Source organism: Babjeviella inositovora (assembly GCF_001661335.1).
Source record: "Babjeviella inositovora NRRL Y-12698 unplaced genomic scaffold BABINscaffold_4, whole genome shotgun sequence".
Taxonomy (NCBI): Eukaryota; Fungi; Ascomycota; class Pichiomycetes; order Serinales; genus Babjeviella; species Babjeviella inositovora.
This window is the reverse complement of record NW_017566841.1, coordinates 359,211-377,631: the sequence shown is the minus strand read 5'-3', so window position 1 is coordinate 377,631 and position 18,421 is coordinate 359,211. Positions and strand designations below refer to the sequence as shown.

Genomic DNA, 18,421 nt, shown 5'->3' with positions numbered 1-18,421 from the left:
TAATCCTCCATTAACAAATTAACGGCCCAGTCCACGGATAGCGTTCTGAGATCGGTGTATGTCTGACCAACACCCACGAACAACACAGGAGCACCAATAGAGGTGACCAAGTTCACAATGGTGCCGATACTCTTGTCCACAGTGTCGCACTTCGACACCAAGAAGAAATCAATGTGCCGCTTGCTGCCAAACGCCTTGTTGAAGTTCTGCGCCTGGGCGACCGAATCGTTCCCGGTCAACGCCTCACCGACCATGATAATCTTATTTGGGTTGGCAGCATTTCCAAAGGCCAACAACGACGCCATCAACTGGTCGTTGGTGTGGGCTCTCCCCGCGGTATCCATCAACACAATCTGGAAGTCGTTCTTTGATGCATACTCGATCGAAGCCTTAGCAACCTTGGTGACCAACGAGGCGTCACCGTAGCCCTTCTCAAACAACTCGATCCGTGCCTCTCCGTCCTCCAGACATGTCGCCAGCTTCAAGTTATCCACATGTACTTTCAACTGCTGGACTGCTCCAGATCTGAAAGTGTCACAAGCGGTGATCAAGACCCTGTAGTCATTTTGCAAGAGCCAGTATGCAATCTTGGACAAGTTGGTTGACTTCCCAACCCCGTTCACCCCCACGACTGCCAACACATACGGTTGGCCCGGTTTCTCCCGCAAATGCTTCTTGATGTCATTAAGTAAGTCAACCGAGATTGTTGGTGACAAAATCTTGGTCAACTCCTCGTTTAGCGCGCTCTTGAAGATTGTATTGAGGGAGGTAAATGACGGGGTCTTGGAGCCAACCAACTTCTCCTGGATCTTGGCCACCAACTTGTTGGCCGTTTCCTGGGTGATATTCTTCGCAATCAAGTGATTCAAGATCTTTTGCGAGATGCTGTTCATGTCGTCTTTGGTGATGGTTTTCCCACCGGTGACGTACTTCTGGAAGAAACCGCTGACCATCCCCGATGGCTGCTCTGATTCATCCGTATTTTTAAGCCCCTTCTCCAAGATAGTGTTCATCTCTTCATTCAACGATCTAACCAAAAACTTGCCGTCCTTTGCCTTGGCTCCAAAGGCGTCCTTGCCACCAAACATCAGCTGTAGCTTGGCGTCGTCGGCCTTCTGGTCCTTGTCGGTTGGGAAGTCCGAAAAATCGATAAACTTCTCGTCGCCCGTGTCCCAGTTTCTCAACTTCTTACCCTTGACAGCTTTAGCCTTTGGTTTGACCGGTGTTGGCGTGGACTCACGGGTCGTTTCCGGGGACTCCAGCTCTTTCTCACTCAAGTTGGTGGAGTATTCTTTCGCCTTCACGTTAAAGAACTGGTTGAACTTCTCAAAGGCATCCGCCTTTTCGTGTAAAAGCTGGACGAAGCTGTACTCGTCATAGCCGGCGTCCTCGAACACCAACCCCATGAACAACGTCTTCAAGTCGGACAAGAAGTGGTACGTCTTTTCGGCAGAAATATTGTAGATCGACGAGAATACCAAGTTAAAGTGCACCTCGAGCGCCGAGGGCACGTCACGAAAGGTCAAATAGTACATCGAATGGTTGTCTCGGTTGGCCAACGCCAAGAGGCCGCTGTCGTGGACCACGGCCTTCTCCGCCATCTTGTCCGCAATGAACTGGTTCATCACCTTGATGTTGATTTTGGTGAAGCGGTGGTCAAACAATACGTTTCCACCCGTGGTAGTAATGATAAATTGTTCCATGTTTGCTGAAAAGGTATCGGGGTATGGAAGAGCTGGGGAAGAGCTTATCAGATTTAAAGCCCGTCCATACGCCGCGGCGAGTTTTTCTTCGAAGAGGGCGTGCAGGACACCAAAGAGAAAGAACCAGTAGGTCATTCTCCAGAGAATCTAACTGAGCAAGCTTTGATACTAATTGATAACTTGGTAGACAATATAACATTCTCTATATATATGTAGCAACGATTTTTTAACCTTCAATTGGACTATTTGTTAACTCGGTATATTTTTGGTGTATGTTCAATTGGATTATTATGGGGAATGACCTGTAATACTAGTTATAATGTATGTTAATGTTCGGCTGGTCCGAATCTCATGCAGCAAGCTGTTCACTTCCACGAGAAACTCTGTAGAGGTACGCTATCAGTTAGGTTGTTAGGCAAGTTATACCTTTCTGAGGGGCTTTTAGGGTTTTCACTCTTCTATCCAGCCACTAATAAAAGCTGCCTTACTTTGTAAAGCACTGTAGCTGAACGGTTAAGGCGACGCCCTGCTTATACCCCTCCCTCGGAAACAGTATCGGTTAAAGCACTGGGCTTTACCTGTACAAGTTCGAATCTTGTCTGTATCATTAGTTTTTTAGCACTTGATTGCTGTTTAGGTCTCATAGGCTTACAATCCCTCGTTCTTTTTGCCATTCCTGTTACACGATAAATGGATATGTCTCTTTTCGAAGAATCCTTTGCTACAAGCTTTCCTTGTTAATCGCAATTCTTTTGGAAATGTCTCCAACGGATTAACATTGGTACCACTTTTCTTGTCATGCAATTCTTAGCTTACTTTTTTTGTTCACAAGTTTGAAGCTTGGCGACTGCCCTAAATTTTAAGATGTGTGTATCTTCGTGCATCTCCAGTGGCAAAAGATACTTCCTTAGGCCTCTATCTCTCGACTCTTTTTTGAACAAGTACCGAATTATTATAGTTGCCAAAAAGGTGGTAACACTAATGGTAAGCACCGTGTAACAGTCTTTTCAAAGCCGGGACACGGCATTGATCTTGCGAGAACCTACTGAAAATAGACCCAGTCCGGAACTAGTGAAAGTAGCGGCTCCCTTGGAAATTTTCTTTGTATATCACGATTCCAAGAGCAGACTGATCCTTCTGATTATGAAGGCCAAGAAGAATCGGATAATGCAAATGTGCTGATAGCTGGAGGTTTCGGCGGCCGGTTAGGTACATACATGCTGCATATGTGACATCTAACATCGGGCCGAGCCACTTGCGTTGGGAAATTTTCGTATCATTACAGATTCTGTGCTCTGCACGACTCACATCCGATAAAGCACATAAGCGTGGGGTATCTCGAGATATCTCGTGCTTAAACGGATTATATGGCTTTATCCTGATCTCTACGCGTCTACTCCCTTAAACGGTCCACTTTTTCCGTACTAATTCTACGGTGGCTTGTAACAGACCATCTTAGCTCCATTTTTGCCAGGCATGCTGGATTCTGACTCAGACCCTCCTCTGGGTTTTGACCTCACGTACCCCACCGACCAGATCAACATCGACCGTATATCTTCGCAGCTCGAGTATGTCAACCCGATTGCTGACCTTGTATGCCCTATCTGCCAAATACCTTTCAATGTCCCCACCACCACCATCTGCGGCCACACGTTTTGCCACGCGTGTCTTGACCTCGCGCTTGAGCAGCTCTCCCCGAAGTGCCCGATGGACCGAACTCCGCTCGACAAAACTGATGTTAACGATGTTTTTCCAGCACCACTTATCATTAATAACCTCCTCGGTGCTCTCTCGGTCAAATGTCTCAATTTTGAGCGGGGCTGTGTGTGGGAGGGGAAGAAGAACGAGGTGGTGCAGCACTTGCGAGAATGTGGCTACACCCGTGTGCGGTGTAATGGGATCCGTCTAGAAATAGATGCCACTGAAGTTGAAGAATCAACGAGAAAAACACTGCCGGATACCCATGAAATATGCGAGGTTCTCACCGAACAGCGGTTTTTGACCTTGGGGACGCACACCTGCGCCCATCGGCCGTACGAGTGCATTTACTGCCACGCAGTGATAAATGAGATTATCAAGAACAGTCACCTCCAGGAGCACTGTGAGGAGTATTTGCAGAAATGCGTGACGTGTGACAAGTTCATTCCCTTGAAAGACCATGCAGCTCACATGGCTAACGAGTGTGAGTCGAAATACGCCCAGTGTCCGGCTGAGAATTTGGGCTGTGACTGGAGAAGCGATACCAGCCATGGTGGCGATAGCCTAGAGGCACACGTGCACAGCTGTGTATTGTGCAAGCTATCGATGTCCCCTTTCATGAAAGAGCAACAAACAAAAATGGAGAAATTCGAACGGGAAAACCACAGACTTATTAGCATGAATAGCAATATAGTGTCATCTATAATCAGTGGAAAGCTATCAAGAGGTTTTCTGGAGCTTGACGAAGTCACAGCAGATTATCCGGTAATCCAAAGAGATGTTAAACCGGAATTACCCTTTGACAATCACTTTCTCTACGAAATAGATCGAGTACGACTAGAGTTTGAGCAGTTGCGACTCCTTCCTGCGCAACTCAATGAATCCATGATGATGATCAGCCAGCTACACAATGAGAATCTTGTGGTTAAAAATGAGTTGGCCGTGCAGCGAAACATCAGTAACAGTCTACGTCGCCAGATGTTACTCTTTGCGTCCTCCCGGAATTCGTTTTCCGTGAACATGCCAATGGGAATGGCGTCCGGGTACTCCTCCAATAGCGACGATGAGAACTCTGAGGGAAACAGTAAGATGCATATGAAGTTGTGATGTGAAAGGGTAGAAACTCTGCTGCTTCGTCGTTCAATAGTTCTAGGTCAGAATACTGTCAGAAAAACGTGGTAAAACACTGCTGGTTTATATATAACCGACACTTAAATATTCTATAATATTTTTTTTAAGTGCTCCTAGACTAGATGGCTTATCTCTGTGGGCAGTCGATGACGCGAGGAGAGAGTACATAAGATACTCCGTTATCCAAAGTGCGAGCAAAACCACGTCCAGGTTATCCGTGAACCATAATAACGTGAGATTATTACTGGGATAAATTTTCCAATTCCTAGGCGTATATCTCCTACTGTCGAACTTTTAAGCCATTTTCTGCCATTCACAAACTACAGCTATCTGAAAGTTCCCGATGGGTATCATTATCCTGTGTATAAACAATAAACCTGTCCACATTGCTTTGCCACAAGAAAGGTGGCTAAAATAAATTGCACTTTAAACTTAGAGCTTGCGTTCAAACAGCGAATTATCTTCGCTATACTTATTCTATGGCCCAAAAGTTGGAAAATCACCCTTACTAGTCATAATCCAAGTCTGAACACGCTACCGGAATCTCTAATGATCAGACACAAATTCGATGACCTATACGACAGAGTCTTGAGGCGGCCCATGTTCTTTGCGTTTGTGGGGCTCATTGTCGGAAGTACTGTCCTCCTGATAATATCCATACCCGGTACCATCCGCGACGGTGAGAATGACGATCTGAAGAGCTCCAAGCGGGGCACTGTCAAGAAGGAAGAGGTTAGAGATTTGTGGCAAAAGTTATATGAGAAGTACAAGAAGGACAAGCTGCTGGTCACAGCTGAAGAATTGCGGTTTTTGACAACCTACAGCAAAAAGAAGCCTGACAAAGAGGATGTTTTTGTCGTGTGAGCGCTGATTTCTGTTGACAGAAAGTACATAAAAGTATCAGAGCGTAAGGTCCTTCCAATACGTCCCTTGATCTTTGATCGCCTGGTTGATCAAAAAGGAAACAGTAGCTGGATAGAGTTATTGTCATCCATGCTAAACCCAATATATAATCAATAGCTTCTTTTTTTTTAATGGTATGCTAATTTAGTGAACGCAATTCGGGCCTTGGTGACTTTCCATAGTGCCTGGTTCCAACGGAAATGTGAGCTTTCGGACCTTCTCGGGATAGCCGAGGCGTGGACTTGTTACGATAATTGGATCCTGAAATCGCACTCTCAAATCACGTTCCCAAAATCATCTTACGCCTATCACATAGCTGGGATGGTTTTTATTCTGCTGCGTCTATATGCCGTATGACCTCATAGATTGAATCTATGTTGGGCGAATTACGTGCTACAACACTTTGCAGAACTGTTTTCTGTTTGTGTCTATTTATAGCTGCACAGCCCGCAGGCTCGAACCCAGTCGGGCTAATTGAGACTGCATACTAGTTCCAGGTGGTTGAAAACTTTGCCAGATCGGGAAACGTGGAACGCGTGGATCTCCGATTTATAAACACCGGCTTTTCTTCTCTGCCGCTCCTCATCCTATATATACTTCTCTCTGCACAAACACTACACTCTGTATCCGTACTAACCACAATGACCACTATCAAAGAACAGTTCGTCCAGGCAGGCCAGAAACACCTCTTCCAGGCCTGGGACGCCTTATCCACCGTCCAGCAAGCTTCTTTCGAGGAGCAGTTATCCGCAATCGCCAACCCTCAGGCGATCATTGCCACAGTGCAAGAGGCGATCAAATTCTCACAGGAAGGCGCCAAATCAGATGCCAGCGATGACAACAGATTCGACCAGTTACCGGCATCATCCTTCAAGTCGTTGATCGACTCCAGCGCCGAACAAAAGGCGATTTGGTTTGATTTGGGATTACAAGCGATTTCTCGGGGTGAAGTTGGTGTTTTACTCATGGCGGGTGGCCAGGGAACACGTTTGGGCTCCTCTAAGCCTAAGGGCTGCTTTAACATCGAGTTGCCCTCCGGCAAGTCACTCTTCCAGATCCAGGCCGAGAAGTTACTCAAGGTGACACAGTTGGCGAACGAAAAGTTCGGCACCACTGCCTCTATCCCATGGTACATCATGACCTCTGGCCCAACCAGAGCCGACTCCGAGCAGTTCTTCCAGGAGCACCAATACTTCGGGATCGATCCAAAGTTGGTCACCTTCTTCAACCAGGGCACCTTACCTTGCTTCAATACCGCCGGTGATAAGATTTTACCGTTGAGTGCTAGCTCTATCAACGAGTCACCAGACGGAAACGGTGGCTTATACAAGGGAATCTACGATCACAAGTTATTGGAGGACTTTGCGGCCAGAAACTTGAAGCATCTCCACATGTATTCTGTGGACAATGTACTTGTGAAGATTGCTGACCCAATGTTTATAGGATTCTCCATCGCCTCTGAGGTAGAGATCGCCACCAAGGCGGTCAGAAAGAGAGATGCTACCGAATCTGTTGGGTTGATTGTAGTGGACAAGTCGACCAACTCGCCAAAGGTGATTGAGTACTCTGAGATCAGCGCCGAGTTGGCGGGTCAGAGGGATCCGTCTGACCCAGCGTTGTTGAAGTTGAGAGCCGCGAATATCGTGAACCACTACTACTCCGTCGCGCTTTTGACCGCCAAGATCCCAGAGTGGATCTCCTCCCAGAAGTATCTCCCGTACCACATCGCCTCCAAGAAAATTCCAACATACAACTTTGCCACCGGCGAGGTTGAGAAATTTTCTTCGCCAAACGGGATCAAGTTGGAGCAGTTCATCTTTGACGTCTTCCCATCCATCGACATCTCCAAGTTTGGGTGCTTGGAAGTGGCCAGAGAGGAGGAGTTTTCTCCCTTGAAAAACGGCTTGGATGCCAAGTCTGATAATGCGCACACCTCCAGAGACGACTACTTGAAGTTGGGCTCCTCCTGGGTCAAGGCTGCCGGTGCCCAACTCGCTGCTGGCGCTCTTGTCGAGGTTTCTTCGTTGACCTCCTACGGTGGAGAGGGTTTGGACGCCCTCAAGGGCAAGAAACTCGACCATTTACAACAATTGTAACCATTGCATCTAGATAGACTGATAAACTTCATAAAGTGAAATTATAGGCAAAAATTAGTAGGTTTCTTGACCGGTAGCCATAGCTTAGTGTCGCTATTCTGCTGAAAGGATATGTCAGCTGGCACTAGCTTCGATACAAAACTATTTATACGGATTTATGGGTATTATCTCCATGTATTGTCTTTAGAAAGACGAATTCGAAGATAAAGCGTACTTGGTATACTTGACCTTTTACAGAACCTAGTCATCTCGCATTTAATCGTTCCTCTTAGACTTGCCCTGTTATTATAATAATTTTAAACCATTTATTCAAATAACGTGTACAAAATTATCTTGGAACCAGCCAGTCTACTGGATCTTGACTTCACCGTCTGCCTCAATAGAGTTGACGTGTTCATGGGTTTCAAGAGTGGAAGCATGGTCCTCCGGTAAATTAGCACTATGCGTGTTAGTAACCACTGTAGTGGCAGGTTAGAATAATACATACGAAAACCCCTTGATCAAGGAGTACTCATTGGTGATTTCGCCACCGGCACTGGTAACCTGATCCTTCAAACTATACATGTTAGCACCATGGGCAACGAAACATAGGGATACTTACGCTTGAACGTCAGCATCACTGGCGTCTTCCTTCAAGGTGATGATGTATGGCTTAGACATGAGGGTGCGTATGGTTTGGTTAAAGCGTTGATTGAAAGGGGATTTTGTATATCTTGTAAACACGCTGGAGTAGAGACAAGTATAGACAGATAAAGAAGGTCTGAAATCGAGATCTGTTTGGTCCCCCGGAGGCGTATTTATACGGATCATCTCCTGCGTTTTAGCTTATCGCCTCCCACACAGTTGCTGTTTCGTCTCGGCCACACCGTTTAACACCGATGATGCAGATGTCGAATAGCTCACCACAAAACTTCGCGACGCTTGTACCTTACTTTCACAGTAATCCGTGAACATACTATGTTGAAATTATATTAGGTCCCGCAACTTATAATATCATCTGTCAAGTAAACTGTCAACGAGTTGTTAGATCTGCTTTCTTCAACATCGATATGGTCTGCCACGTGACAAGCCGCACGCCACCATAGTTTTTCTACCGTCCACAGATACCATCATTATAATATCCAGGTACAAGCAAAGGCATGGGTGGGGACGTGTTTAAGTCTGTTGTCGCTTACGCTAAACCGCTTACGAATTAGGAAAGATTATGTAAGTTTTCCGGAATAAAATATAAAGGACTGATCTGGAAGCTAAAAGCTTAGCGGAAAATTCAACCAGCCGCCCTAATTATGCTTCCACGGGCTGTGTTTGGATTATTCCCCATTAGGAAAAAGTGTGCCAATCGCCCTCTCCTCCAGTTTTACCCTTGTAAGAAGGGTCATGGGCCAGAAACTACAACGGCCAAGGCGGAAAACATCAGAGATGATAAAATTAAAACGAAAGATAACCCAGTAAATTAGCGTAGAAAACCGAAGAGATAGTAAAAGATGTGACAAGAAATGAAGAATGGAAATCAAAAAGAAATGCTTTTAGAAACTTTTAGCTGAAGGCGATGCGGCCTAAGACAATTCACGAGCGAATTCCTTAGTCATATCGGCGTCTGGAATGGCACCACAGATAGTCTCCACCATGATACCAGTAACCAAGTAAGGGTCAATGTTAGAAGCTGGTCTTCTGTCTTCAAAGTACCCGAAACCTTCAGCAGCAACAGATCTTGGAATTCTACAAGAAGCACCTCTGTTAGCAACACCGGAGGTGAAAGAATCCATAGAGGCAGTTTCGCAATGACCGGTCAATCTCTCGTGGTTATCAGCACCGTACAAGGCAATGTGTTCGGTGTGTCTCTTGGCCAACTTTTCCAAAGCGGCGTCGATAACCTTCATACCACCTGGGACTCTCATAGCACCAGTGGAAACGTTGGTGTGGCAGCCAGCACCGTTCCAGTCGCCCTTCAATGGCTTTGGATGGAAGGAAATCTTGACACCGAATTCTTCAGCGACTCTGTAAAGCAAGTAACGGGAGACCCACAACTGATCGCCCATTTCGATACCGGTACAGGTACCAACTTGGTATTCCCACTGGGATGGCATAACTTCAGCATTAATCCCGGAGATATTGATACCAGCGTGCAAACAAGCTCTGTAGTGAGCCTCAATAACGTCTCTGGCGTAAACCTTACCGGTACCAACACCACAGTAGTATGGGCCCTGTGGAGCCGGGAAACCACCCTTTGGCCAGGCGTAGACGTTGTCATCCTTGTCAAACAAGGTGTATTCCTGTTCCAAACCGAACCAGACATCCTCAGATTCATGCGCCTTCATTAACTTGGCACATTCGTGTCTGTGGTTGTACTTGTTTGGGGTACCGTCGTTGTTCCAGCATTCGGCCAAGACGATGATGTTATCACCTCTTCTGAACGGATCTGGGTACATAGCGACTGGTCTCAAGAAGACATCAGAGTCGTGGCCTGGAGCCTGGTTGGTAGAAGAACCATCAAAGTTCCATTCTGGCAACTCATCGATAGAGGCTGGAGCCTTTGATAAGGTCTTACCCTTAGATCTGATTTCACCAGTACCATCAATCCAGATGTACTCGGCAATAACCTTCCCTCTTTGGTCCAAAGTCAAGTACTTGGCCAAGGCAGCGGTGTTTTCAACAATAGAAACCATTGTGTGTGATATTTATGCAAAAAAAATGTTTTGGAAAATGAATGCAAATGAGTTTGTTAATTCTGAAGAATGTAACGAAGAGAGGAGGAGTTGTTTTTTTGAATGAAAGGAGAGAAGATTTGTTTGGGAAATGGAGGGGGATACTAATCCTTTATATATAAATCGAGTTAGGGTGGGCTCACGGAGCACAAGATCTTTTGCCGTTGGCCATAATGTCTTATCAGAAATGAGGTCCCGTATCCGGTCGATTACAGGTAGTGGTGTGCAGCGGGAAAAAGAAATTCAGGAAAGGAAATGCACGACGTTGCCTCTCTTGGAAGCGATCAGAAATCTTAGTCCCGATAACGAAACCTTAACTAGGTTAGCAGAGGGGCGGAACAGGCCTAATTTTAATCGCGCGACGTACAGCCCAAACCCTTGTGCTATCCGGCTTCTTCTCTGCAGGTATCCAGATTTCACAGCCTGATTGTGCTAAGGTTGTGCGTGCAGCGGCCATCCATTTCGGGAAAATCTTCCGTCGAATATCAGGAAATCACGTGCTAGAGAAATTATATCCTGTAGATACCGTACCAATTAATTGCGTTTGACTCCCCTACCCCCGAGTTTTTCCCGTTAAACCCTCCATTCGGAGGGTGTTCCCGAGGCAATTCACGTGCTGATACGATTGATCAGGAGATGGCGATCGACAGGATTGCCTAATTGGGTAAATCAGACAATCGCCCTGATCTACGGTCTATATATAGAAAAACGCTCTTCGTACCATAATACTAGCCACATTAGCTTAACGGCTGAGAAAGTGCTGCCTCTAGAAAGGTTTATTCGGGGCACCCGCTACATTGAGCACTGAGGGCAACACTTCCCGATGTAGATATGTCTGATATTAATCCCGGTAGCAGCTACCATTTTGTATCGGAAAAGAGCTTGTTTCATGCAACCTCATCTAAGAGCTCCTTTTGGGGGGAATCTTTGACCATTTTGGGTAATCCGATATCAGTTTACCTCAGGAACGCGCTCTCCCCTGACTCCAGTGGTATAATGTTCGTTGGTACTTGCTCTCTTATCAAAATTTCCCCATGTGCTGAAATTAAGGCTTGCGTTGGCCTTTCTAAATAGGATAACACGGGGAGGGGGACAGTGATACGGGACCCTTGCGTTCGAAGGGCTAGAGCTTCGTGCTACATATTCTCATCTCGTGTCCGGTGTGGTGTTGCAGCTTTCTTTCTTAAAGGAGGTTAGGTTCAACTAGTTATCTAATAAAATTTGTCCTTCTTAATCTCCCGAATCCGTCCTATATTCGGGGTATTTTTTTCTGTGAACTGAATCCAGTGATCGCCCTCGAATCGCGCGACAAGGTTTTTAAATAAACCCCTTCAAAGATTGGTATGATATATAGATAGTCTACACAGCTTTATGGGTATTTTTCTGGCCAGAAATTAAGGGAATGGGTAGAGTTTCATCAGAGACAAAAGGCTTAACCGACACCTTGACAGTTTTATTCAAATATATAGTCACGTGCAGATCTAGATTACTTGGGATAACGCACAGCGCCTGCAGTTTTCCACATTAAATACCGGATAACTTCGCCTCCTGGGGAAGGCCGGGGAATACTTTCCGCCATATGCAAGGAAGTCTAAGACTTGGCCTCAGTGTCTTCTAAATCAACTGATCCCGTGATCATTGCACATCAGCGGTAAGGAATAATCCCAAGGTTCTCCCTCCGTCAATCTGTATCTTCAGCTCGCATTACTGTTTCTAGATGGATACACCTTGATGGGATTTTTATTTCGAAATGAGGAGACCCAATTCCATCGTGGAGTATAGGAGAACGAACAGAAATGACTTAGAAGCCTTTTTTTCAGCATGTGCCGACTTTGTATTTCCCGGTTTTCCGTTAGGCCGTTTCCATTTATCACGTGATTCCTGATATTCCTATCCTGGTTTTTTTTTTCTTTTGTATGTCGGGACTCCATTATCCTGCACAGTTATGCAAAACTTTTCATTCACTGCCTAATCATCGCTATACCTGTTTGCCTCCCATGCTACACGTGGTTTCATCCATGCAGACTCCACATTACCCAAGTTAGGACAGCCCGTCATGATATAATAGGGTCAAACGTTGTTGCCAGGCTGTGGGTGGCTAGTACAAGTCTTTGTCGAGGCGGAGTTGGTTACTAAGCAATGTCTTGATAGCGCCATTAGAATCTTGGAACGAACGGCTAAGCTTGTAGTTTCACCTTCACCGCTTCAAGTTCCTCGAAAGTATTTTAGAATTGGCAGGGATGTTCGGTAGTAGGGGAATATATCACGTGCCCCCTTCCTAGTTCTATCCTATACAGGAATCCTGATCCTGATATAATTGCTTTTTATATACTATAAATAATTCCTGTATATAGTAACCCAATCCTGAAACAATTATTGCTGTATGCAGCTATACTGTCTGACTATGTCATAGCAAGCAATATCTCCCGCATAATATCACATGCCACCTATTGAATACTAGGAAACTTCGGTAAAAGAACGCCATAAAACTGGGTACTTTCGTAAGTAGAATTTCTATAACTCTTGGTTCGTGATATACATTGCAGTGACAAATGACAACCGGATTATTGTATTACACGCTTGCCTCTCTCGCATGAGAGCACTGTAGCGTATCGCAAGATTACGTTAATCCCGGATGGTTAAGTTACCCAATCAAATAAGACTGATTGGATCCCACTAAGACAAGGTCCATGTTACTGGTTAAGGTTTCATATCTAAGTTCACGTTTCCTTTTTCTCATTCTTCAGAGCTTGAATCGGTTTTGTACCCGATTTTTTCCTCGGGTTCCCCACCTGCATGCATACACTTATCACGTATGAGGATTCGGTAAATTTTAGATCAAGACGATACAGCTACTCCTTGTCCGGCCAAAGTCTCCTCTGCTAAGCTGGTCTATAGAAGAAGGTAAATTTTGTGCCACGTTCTGAAAGATGAGACGCTGGGATTCAGGAAATGGTCAATGTTGTAGGCGGAGATAAGGCCCAGGAGATAAGGACGGTGGGCGAAAGAGAGATTATAGGAACTAGGCATGCGTCAGATGATGCGTGCTGAAACTTTCGCGGGGTAGCCGTAAAGCCGCCGTAATCCAAAATCGCACGAACGAGAATGGCTACACCATTTCAGCTCTACCGCGTAAAGTCCATGGGAGGCAATGCCGTCAATAATCATGTGAATAATACCTTGTGTCTATGGAAAGTGCGCACCTGTAAGACGCTTGAAGGAAGTTCAATTCCCTAGCGTACATTTGAGACTGCACATAAACTCTAGCCTTAATTTTTAGCTCAACACGTTAGTGGTCATATATAGTACTATTTGTTCTATCGATATACATATATTCGAGCTTAAATTTCGTGATTCTATAAACAGTGAGTCATATTAATATATAGGTATATGAGATATATTTATATCTATCTAGATAAGCGTAAATGGTCTATGTATTGAAATTGTATTATATTTAGATATATATCAGGCTAAATACTGAAAGAATTATATATTTGACTAAATAATGAGCGTAGAAAATATGTGTGTATGTACGCGTTTACATACGATATTTAAAACATCACTCAGATAAATTTGAGTATACACCTACCAACAAGTACCAATGCCTATAATTGACTATGGTAATACTCGATGCACACATATATACATATGGCATAGCATGGAGTTGAACGATGTTTCTCAGAGTATAGAATATAAAGCCTATCAAACGAAAGACCGTATAAGAGCACAAACTAAAGCTTTTTAATACTTTTTTGTATTTCGTTCGTTAGATATTCAAATAACCAAACCCAACAATCAAACCAATATTTCAGTGACTATAGTCTGCGTACTATTGAATTGTTAGATGGCCAGGCAAACTTGAACTGCATAGCTTTTTTGAGACATGAGTTTGCTGCTTATCGAAGTGTGTATGTTTTGCCTAATCCACAATGCACGCATGGAGTCTGAAATCAAGGTCAGCACACATGCATGAAACATCCAATCATATATGCTATTTTATATATCCTCTACACGGAAAATCCCTACAGCGTTACACTAACATCAATAGTTCCGAGAATGGTAGCATTAACTTTTTATTAACACTGATGTCGAACGTAAAACCAAACTTCAAGTTAAAGGCCTACACTGAGTTGTCAGGATGTTACATCAACACATCACCTTCAAGGTCCACGTCATCATCCTCTAGTCTCATCTGGTTAGCAGCAGCAACAACAAACGGGTGATGGAACAATTCAAGCAACAAATCCCGGGTAATGTGTTCGAAAGAGATGCCCCTCAGAGCAAAAAACCGCTGCATCTGCTGCCTTTTGGCTTCGCGCTCGCGCACCAAATGGTACTCCTGATGTCTCAAGTACATCTGTGCCAAATTTTGTGGGCGTTCGGAATGGGTGCGTTCAAACATGAGCGCAATGACATTCGGAGGTAACGGCGGCTCTCTCAACTGGGCAATAAAAGCCTGAATATTGGCGGTGCTCAACTGTTCATCTCCACCATCACCTGCTGCTAAGAGTTGCAAATGCGGCTGTGGATCTCCACGGAGATTAACCGTTAAGCCTCCAATAGCCAAGTCGGCGTTAATGTTCACCCCGTTGGTCACTGACTCTGCCAGCAGACCACCTAAGATATCCTGTGGTTGGAGAAACTGCAACAGCGGCGTCTGGCGGTGTTGCATCGGCGCCTGTGGAGGAGGAGGAGGCGGCGGTGGGGGCGGGGTATCTAAGACGGCCCCCTGTTGGCGTTGGGCGACCTGGTGGTCTTGTATCGCTTGCAAGTATTGTTGCTCCATTCGTTCCTGTTGCTGGGCCCTTGCAATTTGATACCTTTGTAATTGTAACATGCGAAAGTTCTCTCCGGCTTCTTCCACCCCAAGGTCCGTAAGAGGAAGGGTTTCTCCTTGTGTCATGACATTCCCCGGAGCAAGCAAGCTGGCCCCTACACCTGCAGGCGCCGCTCCGTTAGGAAATGGGTGGTTCAATCTCACTCCAAAGCCATTGGGAATGGCTTCACGCATCTCCTGCGGTCCTAACTGAAGGCCCATAGGATTTGTCAACAACTGAGTTAAGTGAGTACGCAACTGTTTCACCCCAGTCCCCGAAAACACGCAGAACAATTGCTGCTGATGTGGGGTAAACTCCGGCGGTGGGGGTCTGCAGAAGACTGTGAAGTCAGATCTCAAGAACTCCTGAATCCCGGTAAGCGACAAATGGGTTAACCGTGGACAATTGCGCAATAATAACATGATTGGAAACAACGTCAAATTAGTGCAGTACGATAAGTGCACGCGTTCCAACGTATCGTTTGGCCCCCTTCTGGTACACAACTCTGTTAACCCGCGGTCGGTGATATTGGCGCACTTGACCAACCCTATTCTTCTCAACTTTGGCAAGTCTGCCAAGCTGATCAAACTTTCGTTAGTCAACTGCCCACAGCATGCCAAATCAATGTATTGGATGCGGTGACACAGCTTGACCAAATCCTTGACTCCCCAATCGGTGATCAACCCACAATGGCCCAAATGAATGTAGTGTAAACTCTTGCCCAACGTGGATAGAGCCCTCAATGAGGCATCGGTGATCCGATGACACTTACTCAACACCACATTACGTAATCTGGGGGCGCAGACAACAAACTTTTCAACCACCTTGTCGGTCAATTGGGTACAGCCGGTGAAGTCCAAGATCCGCAAGCGGTCCAATGAGGGGGTCATGTCCAACTGCTCGATACAAGCGTACGAAATGTTTTCGTTGTGACTGATACGGAACTCACGTAGCTGATCTAACGAAGAGAAAACCTCCGCTAGACCCTCGTCGGTGACATTTTGACAGCCTAGCAAGTCGATCTCCACGAGGTACTTGCAGTTAGCGGTCAAACGCTTCACTGCCACGTCCGTAATGTTCTTATTCTCGCTCAACTTGATTCTCTTTAACAGTGGGCAGGAGTCAATCAATTTGATAATCGCCTTTTCGCTGACGGATACGCATCCCGGGGCGTACAACCCCTGCAAGCGGGGACAGTTTTCAGCCAACGTTGTGAATAATGCGTCGTTGATATGGTCTGGATTAATACCCGTCATGTCTATTGACTGAAGCCGTGTGCAACCGCCCAAGGTTCTAATAATGCTTGGTGACGTCAATTTGCTGCAATTGACCAATGTCAATCTTTCCAAGTTCGAGCAACCCTCGAATAAGTCCAAAAAGTCGTCCTTGGCGTACTGGATGATGAAGGACAAGTTCAACCGTTTGATCCACTGGCGGTAGTCGTTTGTCGTGCGTTGCTGCGGGTTCTGTTTTAAGTTGGTCATTACGTGCTTGATACCACGGTAGGCGTTCTCGCCCTGAACAATCGGCCGGAACCAGATGAGCTCCAATAATAGGGTGGACCAGTATCTGCATACTGGCAAGATCCGGATCCAGTCGCTCTTAGCCTTTCCCACGTACTGGAAAACTAGCAACAAGATTTCGGTGGGCAATCTAGTGATAGGCGCGTACGGGTTGACATAATAGTTTTGCAACGCGACATCGCTCAGGTATGAGGTTCGCTTGATGATTTCTCGGCGGGCGTGGATGAAATCATCCTCAATACTAGGATGGGTGTCAAACTCTCCGTCGTTGTATCGGAATTTTGGCTGCTCGGAGAGGGGTGGGCTTACCACCGTATTAGTGCTTTCCGCCATTCGGAGCTGAGAGCGTGACGACTCCGCCGATGCTTGACGTAGCATGGTGTTAGGGCTTTCTGAGCCCAAGGAGTCGGTAGATTCGTCAATTGAGTTGAAGATTGGAATGTCCATCGTGGTATACTGATCTAGCGGTAAGACAGTTTTGTGCGGGTGGCGATGGTGCTGCCGAGGGGTTGAGGGCTGTACTTCTCTGTTCACTTAAGCAGATGCTAATCTAAGCTTTCTAGGAAGGGTACTGTCTGGCGTATAGTAGAGACAACAGACTTGGGCGTTTAAAGCAATATCTTTGTGGTAGTTTTTGCTTTAGACGCTGTACTACGTGTGGAGAGGGGAAATTCGACAGGGCGGGTAATCGTGCGTGCGTTGCACAGCAGAAAACTACAAGGCGGTGGGGCCTTGGCATGAAAGTGGCTAAGCAAACTTGCGTTGCCATCGAAAACAGCCATTAAGCTTTCAGATAACTCGTAATGTTTGTTATTTTTGTCTTAGAAGTTACCGATTAACTTAAATAATACATAGTAAGCGTATACCGATGCCTCACAGGGGCAGTGGGCGCCTATTTAGCGAGACGCAAGGTTGACTAGAGTGGTAATCAACAAAAATCGTATCTTGCCATGTCTCGTCAGAGTGCTTTATCTGCAGCATATAGTCCCATACAAGGAAATACGGGAAGATATCCTAGGAAAGACGTGTATCGCAGCAGAGTCGTCATTATGTTTATATCCTTTATATGCTCTTATTTTCTGATGAACCAGCGGCTAATAAAAGATTTCCCGTAAACCGAATCGTTTTACCAGGTGCCGCCGTTATTGACACGCTTATATGGACTAGGGAAACTCGTTACTTTACGCCCTTACATACACGACGCCCCAGGGCTTAACCTGATAAAAGGCTGTAGACACCGGTAAGTGACAGAGACTAAACACCAAATTCAGGAGTGGGAGAGGATATTTGCAACGTAACATGCTTCACATGAAACCACATCACGTATAACACAGAGCGCAACGTGATGTTAATATACGAAGAGTACGAAAATTAAATAACCAGTTCCAGAAATTGCTGGGAAGTACCAGAAGGGGATACAGTGACCAGCGGTAAATACATAAGCTAACCTAAATTTACGGTGGACTATCCTACTAGACAGCATAAGTGAGGCACACAAACTCCTGCTGGAGTCGAATTATTTGAGCTAGCAGGTTTATACATCTGAGTCTTTTACGTTTAATTATGTGTTGTACCGGTTGAATGAGGGTATTTAATCAACCTCAAATCGTATGCATATGGCTTGTGGGATAACTGTTGGAGGCACCCTGGAAGATACCTGATTTCAATATATATTAATAATCTCCACATTTCCAGCTATACTATACATTACGCGTTTTGACGCCTTCCTACGCTACCTGATGTCATTGCACACGCTTCCCTGTTTGGCAATGTTTCGCGAGAGTACGTTTCCGTGTGAAACGGCAGTCGGCAGGAGGCGGTGTCGCATCAAAGTAGGCTGTGCAC

General features: G+C 45.6%; 7 protein-coding genes across 7 annotated transcripts; 3 read left to right on the top strand and 4 right to left on the bottom strand.

Annotated features, from left to right (window-relative positions):
• Nucleotides 1-8: 8 nt before the first annotated feature.
• On the bottom strand, nt 9-1,076 carry SRP101 (Signal recognition particle receptor subunit alpha; the record flags this gene model as incomplete). The annotated part of the gene is made up of 1 exon (XM_019131267.1): nt 9-1,076. A coding segment is annotated over one exon (1,068 nt), but the record flags the coding sequence as incomplete, so codon positions are not given.
• A 1,248-nt stretch (nt 1,077-2,324) lies between these two features.
• BABINDRAFT_175308 (uncharacterized protein) lies at nt 2,325-5,736 on the top strand. The gene is made up of 6 exons (XM_019130984.1): nt 2,325-2,687; nt 2,759-2,912; nt 3,163-4,485; nt 4,549-4,579; nt 4,641-4,764; nt 4,986-5,736. Exons 1-6 carry the CDS (start codon nt 2,568-2,570, stop codon nt 5,394-5,396), a joined length of 2,163 nt encoding a protein of 720 aa, XP_018985961.1. The 5' UTR covers nt 2,325-2,567; the 3' UTR covers nt 5,397-5,736.
• Nucleotides 5,737-5,922: 186 nt separating this feature from the next.
• On the top strand, nt 5,923-7,676 carry UAP1 (UDP-N-acetylglucosamine diphosphorylase). Its single transcript, XM_019128520.1, has one exon. The coding sequence runs from the start codon at nt 6,077-6,079 to the stop codon at nt 7,529-7,531; it is 1,455 nt and encodes a 484-aa protein (XP_018985960.1). The 5' UTR covers nt 5,923-6,076; the 3' UTR covers nt 7,532-7,676.
• Nucleotides 7,677-7,781: 105 nt separating this feature from the next.
• On the bottom strand, nt 7,782-8,191 carry BABINDRAFT_160884 (uncharacterized protein; the record flags this gene model as incomplete). The annotated part of the gene is made up of 3 exons (XM_019128519.1): nt 7,782-7,970; nt 8,019-8,087; nt 8,133-8,191. The coding sequence occupies 3 exons, from the start codon at nt 8,189-8,191 to the stop codon at nt 7,880-7,882; spliced, it is 219 nt and encodes a 72-aa protein (XP_018985959.1). The 3' UTR covers nt 7,782-7,879.
• Nucleotides 8,192-8,726: 535 nt separating this feature from the next.
• Nucleotides 8,727-10,294, bottom strand: GLN1 (glutamate--ammonia ligase). The gene has a single exon (XM_019128518.1). The coding sequence runs from the start codon at nt 10,195-10,197 to the stop codon at nt 9,088-9,090; it is 1,110 nt and encodes a 369-aa protein (XP_018985958.1). The 5' UTR covers nt 10,198-10,294; the 3' UTR covers nt 8,727-9,087.
• Nucleotides 10,295-11,025: 731 nt separating this feature from the next.
• On the top strand, nt 11,026-11,336 carry BABINDRAFT_160882 (uncharacterized protein; the record flags this gene model as incomplete). Its single annotated transcript, XM_019128517.1, has 1 exon — nt 11,026-11,336. A coding segment is annotated over exon 1 (239 nt), but the record flags the coding sequence as incomplete, so codon positions are not given.
• Nucleotides 11,337-14,283: 2,947 nt separating this feature from the next.
• On the bottom strand, nt 14,284-17,058 carry GRR1 (SCF ubiquitin ligase complex subunit). The gene has a single exon (XM_019128516.1). The coding sequence runs from the start codon at nt 17,021-17,023 to the stop codon at nt 14,378-14,380; it is 2,646 nt and encodes an 881-aa protein (XP_018985956.1). The 5' UTR covers nt 17,024-17,058; the 3' UTR covers nt 14,284-14,377.
• Nucleotides 17,059-18,421: the final 1,363 nt, after the last annotated feature.